This window comes from Danio rerio, chromosome 21, assembly GCF_049306965.1.
Source record: "Danio rerio strain Tuebingen ecotype United States chromosome 21, GRCz12tu, whole genome shotgun sequence".
In the NCBI taxonomy this organism is placed as follows: domain Eukaryota; kingdom Metazoa; phylum Chordata; class Actinopteri; order Cypriniformes; family Danionidae; genus Danio; species Danio rerio.
In genome coordinates, this window is record NC_133196.1 from 47,507,824 (window position 1) to 47,521,174 (window position 13,351).

The 13,351-nt window shown below is 37.8% G+C and overlaps 1 protein-coding gene across 2 annotated transcripts in view; it reads right to left on the reverse strand.

Moving 5' to 3' along the window:
• The window catches only part of pdlim4 (PDZ and LIM domain 4), a 65,118-nt gene that overhangs the window by 22,750 nt on the left and 29,017 nt on the right, over nt 1-13,351 (reverse strand). For both annotated transcript variants that reach the window (XR_012396577.1, NM_001042696.2), the window contains 1 exon segment: nt 7,497-7,578. Coding sequence is in view for 1 of the 2 variants with exons in the window: in NM_001042696.2 (NP_001036161.1) it covers nt 7,497-7,578 (82 nt within the window). In the remaining variant the exon portion in view is untranslated.

The following is a 13,351-nucleotide window of genomic DNA, read 5'->3' on the forward strand; positions in this document are numbered from 1 at the left end:
CTTCCTTATCTGATGTGGAGGGAGCAGCTTGTCTGAGCGTATTCTTTTGGAGGCAGATCTCAAGTGTGGTCTTGGTTTGCTGCAGTTTGGTCAGAGTCAGTTGTTCCTTTGCCAGATTTTGCAATTGTTGAAAGTGATTTAAAAAATCAGGCATTGCCATTCTTTGCATTTTTTTGTTATTCTGTAATCTTTGCATGCATCACTAATAAATATTCTAAACACAAAAATATTTTCCATTGTGATATATATATATATATATATATATATATATATATATATATATATATATATATATATATATATATATATATATATATATATATATATATATATCAATTAGTAACAGAATAAATTGTAATTGTATGTGTATATATATATATATATATATATATATATATATATATATATATATATATATATATATATATATATATATATATATATATATATATATATATATATATATATCAATTAGTAACAGAATAAATTGTAATTGTATGTGTGTATATATATATATATATATATATATATATATATATATCAATTAGTAACAGAATAAATTGTAATTGTATGTGTATATATATATATATATATATATATATATATATATATATATATATATATATATATATATATATATATATATATCAGTTAGTAACAGAATAAATTGTATTGGTATTGGTAAATTTTGACAGCTGTTTGGGGGGTTATTTTATGAGGCCAAACTCTTTCTATTTTGCTGTAGGCCTATACTGAAAGGCTGAATACGTTAAAGCCTATACTCACTATAGCCTGACAGATGAACAAATAAAATTAAAACCTTATGAATAAATAGTATATCTCGTAAAATACTGCATGATCCAAATATAGTTTTATTTAATATTTTTTTAAAGTTTTCATTACATTTTGGGCATGAAATCCACGCTAAATCCACCCTTCTGATGGGATCAGTTTAATCCAGGTTTTTTGGATCAAAGTGACCCAAATCCTACAAAAAAGGTCTGAAAAACCCAAACTAAAGGTTTGATCCGGATCAAAACCAAGTTTGGATTACGTGATCTAATCCGATTATGTAATCCGTTTCTTCTTTTGAAAAACCCATTTTCAAGATATGATCCAATCCCTTATCCAAAATCCTAGTGGATTACTTTTGAAAAACCGGGCCCTGATGATCATTATCCAGAGGATGATGATATGTAGAGCGGCCATAAATGAGGTTGGTGTCGTGATCTCGTTTCTTTTGAGTGCACATCTGCATTAGATCGAGCAACCTGAAAAAAATGCTGATTTTGTTTGATTTGGACGTTTAGAAATGAAACTTATGAGACAGCTGTTGTTTATTTTTATTGGTGGATCCAAATATGTAATGTAATTGTAAGCTTGGCTATCAGTTTTAGACAACACAATCTCACGGCAATTCGTAACTTTTTGATATAGTGGCTAATTCGTATGAATTCGTACAATCTAATTCATACAATTTAGTATGATTTGCTCATCATCACCCAATGACGGTTGGGGTTAGGGGTGGGGTTAGGTGCCACGCCTCCTTTTTAAAATCGTACATTTTCGTACGATTGAACTCGTACGAATTCGTACGAATTAGCCACTAAACTGGCAAAACGTAAAATACTTACTTTCGTCGTGAGATCAGGCTGGTTTTGGAGGATTTCCCCATTCAGACAAAATGCCCAAGCATACTGCTCGAGAGTTTCAAAGATAGCCGCAGAGTAAAAAGACTTGCTCTAAATGGATTTTTCACTCAGGGTTGTTTATGCTAATGAGGGAGAGATGGTCATTGGTGGGCGGGGCTGTCCCCCTCTGATGACGTGTACAAAGGGAGAATGTCAATCAAAGTGTTTCTGCAGACTGTTTTTAATCAAGTTTGATTATAAAAAGTAGAAGCAATTCATTGTTATCATTAGAAGCTGGATATATTTAAACACTGCTGCCACACAACCCCTTATAAAAGAGATTTTTGCATAATAGGTTTGCTTTAATGTTTAACAATAACTAGTGCAGCTCTGGGAAATAAACAGAGAGGCCGAGCACCTCTTGGAAGTAAAATTGAATCCTTCTGAACAAGACCAACAAACAGACGCCAGGCCTGCTATAGATAATGTTTACAGCTCTGTTGAGGAAGCGTCCGCCAGAGGCATTTCTATAGAGACGAAAGTTGGCAGAAATCCTCCTGTTCCTAAGGCATAGCTGTTGCACGCTCCTCTAGTTTGCATGTCTGCCACAAATGGGTGTAACTGCAATAAAAGCGGCAGATTTACTAGTCTACACATCTGGTGTATGGCTTATAAAAGTGCCAGTTTTGTAGTCTAACATTGAGAGCCATTCATTTGTACCTCTCTACCTTTTTAACCATAAATATTCCCTATATAAGCTTGAGTTTTTGGGGTTGTTTAATAAATCTGGATAAGGCTTTTGTCTCATTAAACTGATTTATATAAGCTGTTCTGCAGTGGATGACTGAAATAGCAGCATCAGCGATTGAAACACACTTTCGTTTTACATGCAACATTCATCACTACTCAACGTCTCCAGGGTAATATTACTTGACATTTTCGGGCAGCGATACAAGTCCTGTTTGGTTTCTCTTTGGGTGCTTCTTGTCACGGTAACATTAATTAATCAATTACCAGCTGAAGTATCACAATATCAAGTAGCATTGCGATACTGTAGTTCATGACTCAAATTATAAAGAAAATGGTCAGAAATACTAAACTTTATGTTATAATAGGCCTACTTGAATGTAATTGAGAATTCCCTTAAGGCAAAAAGTATTATTTGCACTAGGGTTGTACGATCAATCGCAATTGAATCGCAATTTGAAACGTTGTGATTAGTTAATCACAAGAGGCTGCAATATAAAATATATATACACTGAAAAAAATGATTAAAAATGATTTCTTGGATTTACTCAATTTCTTTACATTAAGAGGTTGTAAACAATTTTTTTGGGCTGAATTTAAACAAACAAATTAAGTTGAACATTACTAAACTTAATTTGTTTGTTTAAATTCAACACAAACAAATTGTTTGCAACAGTTCTGCATGCAACACTTTTTTCAGTGATGTATACATCAAAACAAGAATAACATCTGAGGTGAAGTGCTTCAAAACCAGTCCGCTAAGCTTCAGAAAATTAAACATGCAAGACCTTCAGTGATGGTGTCGTGAGGCATCGCAGACATAGTATCGGTTGGCATGAAACAAACAAAAAAACGACCCCTAAGTAACATTTTAAATTTGTCAAAATGTAGACAGCGCCCTCTAGTGGATTTGTCATCTGAAACGTACAACAAAATAAACTCTAACATATTTCAGATTTACAAAAGTGTAAACAGCACACTCTAGTAGATTTTTCATCCAAAACGTTCAACAAAACGACCCCTTAGTAACGTATTTCAGATTCGCACAAATGTGGACAATGCTTTCTAATAAATTTGTCATCTGAAACAATAAACTAAAGGACCCTTAAGTAACGCATTTCACAATTGTCAAAATGTAGACAGTGACCGCTAGTGGATTTTTCATCTGAAATGTAAAACAAAATGACCCCTAAGTAACGCATTTCAGATTAGTCAAAATGTAGACAGTGCCCTCTAGTAAATTTGTCATCTAAAATGAACAAACCAACCCCTAAATAACGTTTTTCAGATTTGTCAAAATGTAGACAGAGCCCTTTAGTGTTTTAGTCATCTGAAACAAATAACAAAACGACCCCTATATAACATATTTTAGATTTGTCAAAATGTAGACAGAGCCCTCTAGTGTTTTAGTCATCTGAAACAAATAACAAAACGACCCCTAATGTACTTCAGATACGCACAAATGTAGACAGCACCCTCTAGTGGATTTGCCATTTGAAACGTACAACAAAACGACCCTTGAGTAATGTATTTCAGATTTGCACAAATTTAGACAGCGCCCTCTAGTGGATTTGTCATCTGAAACGTGCAACAAAACGACCCCAAAGTAACTTATTTCAGATTCGTCAATGTAGACAGCGCCCTCTAGTGGATTAGTCATCTGAAACGTACAACAAAACGAGCCCTAAGTAATGTATTTCAGATTTGTAATAATTTAGACAGCGCCCTCTAGTGGATTTGTCATCTGAAATGTGCAACAAAATGACCCCTAAGTAACGTATTTCAGATTTGTCAGAGTAGACAGAGCCCTCTTGTGTATTAGTCATCTGAAACATGCAAAAAAATGACCCCTACATAACATATTTCAGATTCGTTAAAATGTAGACAGTGCCCTCTAGTGTATTAGTCTTCTGAAACGTGCAACAGAACGACCCCTAAATAACGTATTTCAGATTCGCACAAATGTAGACAGCGCCCTCTAGTGTATTAGTCTTCTGAAACGTGCAACAGAACAACCCCTAAATAACATATATCAGATTCGCACAAATGTAGACAGCGCCCTCTAGTGTATTAGTCATCTGAAACGTGCAACAGAACGACCCTTAAGTAATGTATTTCAGATTCGCACAAATGTATTTTACGTTCCACAAAAATGTAAATGTTCTGAATTCACAGCACACATTACAGAGATTGATGCACAATCACAGATGTGCCCTGCTAGTCTAAAATATGAAGTACAAATAAACCAGTCTTATAAACTTTTTGATTTTTATTTTATATATGCCATTTGATTGGTTTTAATCAGGGAGCTGCTGTTTGATAATCACAGTGAAAAATAGTTTGTGGTTGTGTCAAATAACACTATTTTGCAATGCATTTGCTGTACAGTGCAGAATTGACCACATCATGACCTGTTATGTCAACATAATGTAGATTTCAACCACCCAGGAGATGAAGGTGGTGCCAAAAATATCAAAATATTACCTACAACTATAATACAAGGAGTAGTTTGGCATTTCATGACCTTTTAGCTTTGCTGTACTGCATTAATGCTAAAATAAATTCATTTATGAGACTATAATGTTAACCATAAAGGTTACACTACAGTATTCCCAAACAAAGGAGAAATGCACAACAAGACGCCAACAATAAGAAATGCATTCCTGCCAAACAAGAAAAAGGGACGTGCACAACGCCAAACACAACCAATCAGGAGAGTTTTCTCCTAATGTAAACTTTAGCAGAGAAATATTTACGAGGAGCGTTTGCGTCCGCTCATAAATCTGGACCATCATCAGGTTTCGCTGACCTGTTTTACAATGGTATCCCAGCATGCCCTTTGGTTCTGGGTGACTGCCCACAGACCCAGAACATTCAGAGGCATCCAAACCGCTTTGCTACTGCTCGCGGTGGACTGAATAAATCAAAAGTGACCCCGAACCCACTTGTATTAATTAAGGCTTGCTGTGGGGAAATGACCTGTGATTTATGAAGGTTGATATCGACCTGAACACTGCAAGGAAGATAAAGAAGTCGGAGGGAGGACCTGATTGAAACCATATGGCCACTGTTGACAGGCTAAAAGATCCCACTCTCAGCTTCTTACATTCAGGAGCTCGCAGCATTCAAGAAATACATGAAAACATGATTTTTTTTTCTTTTAAGTGGCCTGTGTTGCTCACAAAGAATGTTTATTTGATTGAAAATGCTGTAAAACAGACTTTAGGGCTGTACTACAATTAAAAAGAAATGTTGTTTAAAATTTTATTTAAAAACAACTGTACCACGATGGCCAATGTCACTTTTTCATTGTCCAATGAAAGTGACTAGGATTGGGGAGTCACGGTAGAAAGTGTAAGTGAACAGCGGACGGGGAGAATGGCGGTTGAGGAGGGAGATCGGTAAAAAAACGGATCCGGCGTGTTCCAGGCACATATTAAGCACTGAAATTACTGCAAGATAGTGTTGGAAATACTGTGAAAAAAATGCTCTATTATACAGTATTTGGCAAATATATATATATGAGCAATATCACACGAGTAGCAGTGCGATATAGCTGTATATCAGCACTGGTGGGAGGCGTGCGTTGGCACTAGGCCGCAGGCCAAGTGCCTTAGTGCCCCCACCAGTGCCGATATACAGCTATATCGCACTGCTACTCGTGTGATATTGCATTTATACAACAGTTTGACGGCATAATTGTGTATATAAAAACAAAATCAAACATGGAGAGTCTAAAAAACCCTTTTGTATGAGGAACTACTTTCTTCCACGTTGGATTCAAATCATAAGCTGACAGTTAAACAGCTGAGCGTGCATCTTTTAAGCTTTAGATCTGTAGGGTCTGCTTTTTGCTGGCTGCATGTGGGCGGAGTAATACACAAAGGGTAAAGAGGCTGTACGGGTGCTGATATTACTTAAATATATCACGGCTATCAGCCAATCAGATTTGAGAACCAGATAGAACTGTTGTGTATATATATATATATATATATATATATATATATATATATATATATATATATATATATATATATATATATATATATATATATATATAAAGGGTGGCTCAGTGGTTATCACTGTTGCCTCACAGCAAGAGGGTCACTGGTTCGAGTCCCGGCTGGGCCTCCGGGTGCTCTGGTTTCCCCCACAGTCCAAACACATGCGTTATAGGTGAATTAGATTAACTAAATTGGCCGTACTGGACATCCGCTATGTAAAACATATGGCAGAATAGTTGGCGATTTATTCCACTGTGGCGACCCCTGATAAATAACTGACTATGCCGAAGGAAAATGAATGAATGATTGAAATGAGGGCCTTAATATCCCTGTGGATCATAAGTGATAATCGTCAGGGAATGGGCAATTTTGTTCCATTCATAAAAAAATTTCGGTCTCATATTACAAGTCTGAGGCGATTCCCAGCAATGAAACAATACCTCAGTTATGCTCTGGGTTAAAGTACAGCCTCTGAAAAAAATTCTTTGGCTCCGCCACACTCTTGGCCGCGTCTACTTCCATTGGAAATGACGTGACTTGTTCTATCGCTATTCTTACAGATTTTCACCCTTCATACTTTCCAGTGGCCGTGGCGAAAGCCGCAATGACTTACATCTCTGTATGAGGCACACACATCTGCTCTGGAAATCACTGAGACACGCTCTGTAGACCGACGTTATGACATACAGCCACCAAATGTGAATGTGATTTTACTGGAGAATTGAGCGATGCCTCAAGTGCCAGGATCAAGAACTATTAAAGACCATCTGTCTCATTTGCCCCAAAATGGCTGAGATTTGAACAGTGTGTTTTTCATGACAGAAACATTGACAAAATTCCTCTCATGTTGCCTCGCTTGCAGTGGCAAGCCGCAGACTTTGAAGATGTAGGATCCTATTATACACCAAGCACAATGTGGTGCCAGGAATATCGCAACACTCAGCACTAATAATGCATCATTTTTCCAGTATCGTGAAGCTCTACTCTGGATCAGCGTCTGCTTAATGCCTTGAATGTAAACGACGCGGTTTCTAAGAGTGTCTTCTGAAACATCAACAGTGATTGTTTGAAAGCATCCCATCATGCATTAAATGTAAACACACAGCATGTATACCTGTGAATCAGACTCCAGTGTTGGGCTGAATGGACTTGTCTTGAGTTCTTCCATTCCAGTTGGAGACCAAGCCTTGCCAGATCTATAAAACACACACACATCCAAACAAGAACATCTCTGTGAGTGAAGCAGTACAGCTGCAAACATTAATTTGCATTACACTTTTCGAAAAAGAAGTAATATTTTAAGTTAATTTAATGACGTGTGCTTGTGTAATGCTGAAATATATTTAATTTAGCTGCATGTGACTGGGAAAATATGAAATATTGAGTATTGCGATACTTCTTTCCATATATCAGCAGAAGCTATTTTTATTAGCTATTTGTTTAAATCATTTATTTATTTATTGATATTAAGATAAACATGTAAAAGATTTTTTTTCAGATCTAATTCATTGTAATTCAGTCTTAAATACTGTGTCAGGGTGCAGAGTCTATTTTAATGACCTAAGCGCAAAGTCTAAAGCGCATGGTGCAAAAGCATTAAGGCCATGTCCAAATCCACTTTTGCTATTTCAACGACAGAAAAATACTCTCTGCGCTCCGGCGCATGGTCTAACGGGGTTGTGCTTATTTTTTTTAATGAGTTCTGGGTGTGTTTGAGCATATTGTTCATTAAACCAATCAGAGTCCATCTCACATTGCCTTTAGGAGTCGGTTGCGTCGCACCATGGGGCATTTGCTATTTACATGCCGGACTTTGTAAGTCTAAAACTGAACGCATCACTAGAGAGAAAACAGTTAAACAGAGCATCTGCAGCGCGAGGATAAAGAACGAGCCTCCTCCATTCGGCCTCTTTACTTTTTCTTTACCTTTTTACTTTACTCCTTTACTTTGGTGGAAAAGGACACGGTGTAAACTCACTCCACTGAAGACATCCATTAGTCTACATATTTGATTTAGTTTATATAATAATTTGTGTAAGATTTTAATCCTTTGATTGTTTTCATCTGTAATGATATTTGTGTGTTGCTGTACATCCTCTGTAGTAAGCAGTGTGTAAGTGTTTGGACCTGCATAGGCGCATAACTAACGCACTGTGCACTGGACTTTAGGGCAGCTTTTAGTTGGTCAATGGCGCGGTCTATTTCAATTCATCAAAATAGCAACGAGCCAACAATGAGCCTTAACACACCTCCTTTATAGACCAGCACACCCATGAGTCCAGAGTGGCACAAATGGATTTGCCTTTTAAACAACATAGTGTAAAACATGAAAATCAGGGTTGCGCTGGTCTGAAAACAGCAACAAATCACGCCAAACATATCTTGCACCTTATTGCGTCAGGTGTATGATAGTCTTTAAAACACTGAATATGTGAAAGCCTCATCAGATATTCTGAATCTGATTATTAGAAATTAAAACTCCATTAAACAACACTTGGGAATTATTTGAAAATAAATTAAATAATATAACAGGGAGTCCAAGGAGTCTTAAAAATTTTAAAAGTTGATAAATCAATTACTGTATGAAAACATTAAGGCCCTTAAAAAGTATTAAAGTCTTAATTGCCTTTTTACTAGGTCTTAATTTTTTTTCAAGCATTGTCCAAAGTGTTTTCGTCGAAAAAAGCATAAATATATTTATTTTTCTACTAAAATTAACAACGGTGTGCTCGAGCTACGTGATTAATTTGGACTGGGGTGCGTCCGGCCAAGCTCCTCCGCCCGGGTAATGTCACACAATCTGCGACAAATGCAAGGAGGTGATGCGGCGTAGAGCTCTGCATTCCCGCACCCGACCAGATTTCTGCAGCGCAGGAATAAATTTCCAAACAAAGCGCAGGAGCGAATTAATTTTGGACGGGAGCGGGCCATCTAGCAATATCGCTTCCGACTCCCGAGCGAGCGAGCACGCGTATGTATGTGTGAATGAGACAGCACAATGTTGTGTTTAGCTTGTTTGTTGCTGTGTGCGTGTGCGCGCACAAATTAGAGGTGTGTGTGTGTGTGTGTGTACGTGAATGAGAGACAGAGCTTTGTCTGTGTGTGTGCTTGGTGCTTATATGTGTGTGTGTGTGTGTGTGTTTTTACAGACAGCTTGTTATAGGCTGTCTGGACTCTGTATAGCTGGGATCAGGCGCGGTGGGTAGAAAACGGGGCGGGTCAGGCAGCGGGACAACAAATGCTGAATATAAACGGGAGCGGTCGGATTCGGGCTAAAACCTGGCAGGAGCGGGCGGGAGCGGGATTCAAAATTTTGTCCCGCGCAGATCTCTAATGTGACGGTCTCCACATGTAGTGAAACCATAGAGCGAAACAGACAGCAAAAGGGGAAAGTTTGCATACTCCTTGTTGGAGATAGACGAGTTTAAACAGTGGCTAAAGCCTGTCGCTGAAAACAACCACGTAATTTATTCCTTCAAGCTTTCTTTCTTCCGAGCTTATCTGAGTTCTGTTGCATGGTTGTGCTCCATTCATTTATTTAACTACAACTGTTTATTAACAACTGTTTATCAAGTTAAAGGTTTGATAGTGATTAGATGAGGTGGCGATGAGGTCTTAAAGGGTCACGAAACACCAAAACACATGTTTTGAGCTGTTGACAGTCGTATATGTGTCCCACACTACTAAAAACACTATTAGGACACCTATATTTCACTAAAAAGTGTAAATTGGTTGTTTTTGTGTTATTTCAAGCAAATTCGTACTTCCGGTTTGAAACGAATTTTTGAAGCTGCGTCACGGTCATGACATAATAGCATGTATTCCAGCGTGCAGACTGGACGTCTGTGCCAGAGTGAGTCTTATTACGTCTTACAGTGTGATGCATTAATGCATGAGTAAAGCTTGGTTCAAACCAATCAGCGCGCTCTATTGTGCAACTTCATTAATATTCATTACTGTCACAGTGTTTAGACGACAGAGACGCCACGTTGTGTTGGCAAAACAAGCTTGAAGTGATGCTTTTATAGTTTGCTGCAGTTAAGTTTTGTTTTCATTTTCTCTCTGTGAGAGCGCAGCTGGCGTCACGTGTGGATTAACAGTGTACGCGACGCTCGACAACAATAACTTACGTGTCTAAGGAGGAACATTGTTTACCTGAGAGCTGTTCTCATCTGCAAACGCTGAGATCCGGATTCGCTTGTAGTCTCCTCTTAATAAAGACGCGGCTCTAGTTGCTGGTGATTGTCCTGTCTCTACAGATTTGGTAAGTGAGCAACCAGTGCTCTTTGTTTATTCAGTTTTTTTCTATTGAACTAACTATTGCACCGAGTGTAAACATGTTAGCACCACAACCAAACTTTAACTTCGTGTAGAATTTTCACCGCATTTTGTGACCGGAATAACACACGCGGCTTTCTGACGCTACCTGCCGTGTGCATCTAAGTTTCCGGGAAATGCTGAGTTTTTTTTCTCTCATTCGCCGTGCGGTATCAAACATTGCATGAAAAATACACGCTTAGAGCAGATCCTCGAATCAAATATCTCGTTTGTCGCGAGGGGCATGATTGAATTCCCTGAATGAAAGAGCCAAACTGCAGTTAAAGTCCACCATTTAATAATTTGGCAAATAATTCGACTACAGATGTCCATGTAGGTTAAATACCATCACTTTCTACTGTGTGTGTGTATGTGTGTGTGTGTGTGTGTATTTTGACTCTGAAACTCGCGCGTGCCCAAACAGACACTCCCACACCATCCCACTTTTCTTCCTCTGACACTCCCCCCTAAACAGAGCTGGACACGCCCACTTTTCTGACTTTTCCAAAGTAGAGGTGTGAAAACACCCTGCTGAAACGAGGGGGTTTCATGGCCCTTTAAATTATTCGGAGAAGGTCTTTAAAAAGCCTTAAAAAGATATTGAAATTACCTTTAATAATTTTGAAATAATTTTGCAAACACTTAATTGAGAATGACTCAGTTAGACAATAAGAATATGAGCAATAAATGTGATTGCTTATCCTGAATAAATCATAATGCAAACTAACAAAACGAAATAATGTGATGGTCAAATCAAACAGAAAAGCTGATTTAGAGCATCTTTAGAGCAAACGACAGAACAAAGCGAGTGGTTTTCCTGCACTTACACCTACACCAACACACATCTGAGCAACAAAGAGCGCTCTGTGGTTCCTCCATGATGGAAACTTCATGAATGCTCCCCTTCTGAGTTGGCTTGCATGTGGCAGAATGAGGCAATGACTTCGAAATGAATGTCAAAGTCCATCTGGATGTGCCTGATTAAAGCCTGTTCTCCATAAACCCACTCAAGCTCAAGAGCTCGTTTCAGTAGGCTAAACATCATGTACTGTGTATACAGTAAACCCACACACACATGTGTTTGTGCTGCATGTATGGCGGATGGTTTAACAACATTAACTGATCAGCCATTCGAGATTTTGCTTTTTATGCTATACAGAGAGCATATGGATTTACTACATTCAAGGTAAGTGGTTGCAATCAATTAATATTGGCTGAATTTACACAAACAAATATAATTTAGTAATGTTTAACTTGATTTGTTAATTTAAATGTCAGCCCATATAAATTGTTTGCAATCACTTACCTTAAAGTCAGTTGAGTTACGCCATGACGCATTTACTATTTAAACATCGGACTTACACAGACTGTAAGTGTAACGCTTTACTAGTGAGAAAACGGTTAAACAGAGCATCTGCAGCGCGAGGATAAAGAACGAGCCTCCTCCATTCAGCCTCTTTACTTTCTCTTTACTTTTACTCTTTACTCCTTTACTTTGATGGAGTAAGGAAACGGTGGAAACTCACTCCACTAAAGACATCCATTAGCCGACATATTTAATTTAGTTTGTTAAGCGCAAAGATTTGTGTCAAAACTATTTCCAATTTCATTTCCAGCAAAGGAATAAATGAACAATAATAATGAGTTCTATCCAAACACACAACTTATTTACTATTTCCAAATCTCAGCGTGGATATCTTTGTTTTGGTTTTGTTTTTTGTCCATGGACCGCAAAACCAATGATCAATTATAATTTAGACATTCATACATCATCTGAAAGCAGATGAATGGTTTGGTAGGATTTAAATTATTGGCCAAGATACTATGATCAAGATGGTCAAGATATTACAAACTATCTTAAATCTATCATTTATAACCTATAAATATGGAATCTAAGAGTTAAAAAATAATCAAAAGTGCAGTCGGTGATCTGCCAAAATGCTAACCGCTTAGCATATTACCTTTGGATGGTGGGGAGGGACTGTGATTTAAAGCCACGGCTCCTGAAAACGCGAACGTGTGCACCACGTCACAACAGCAGACAACCCAATAGTTCATGTCATTCGCCAGTTAGTTAGTGTTTGGCCAGCGGCGTGCAGGAATTACATTTATTTGTTTAAAGTCTCTGTGAAATTCTAATAACGTATTTTAGATGTTATTATCAATATGTTAAGTGTCATGATCACCAGCCATCTAACCTATGCAGATCGCTAAAAAAACTACACATCTGACACCACATGAACTACAACTACCATGATGCTTTGCACCTATCAACACCCGCTACAGCTGGCAATAATCCGGACACTCACACATACACACACAGGTGAAGATCATTCTCACTGATTACCAGGACTGTAAACAGAGCACACACACACACACTTCTGTGCTGAGTCTTGTTCACTGTTAGTCTGTACCTTTACAAAGCGTTTCCTTGTCTAGCCGTTTTTGATCCTAGTCTTGTTTTCTTGTGCATGTTGTTTGCCACCTGTATCGACCTCTCCGTCTGTGACTATGACTACATATCTGGATTACACCTATGATACTGATTGTACCTGTTTGACCGTTGCCTGCCTGACCATTCTCTGTTTAATAAACTGTACACGGATCCATTTTCCTGCATTCTTCAGTTACATTAAGGATACTTATAAGCTA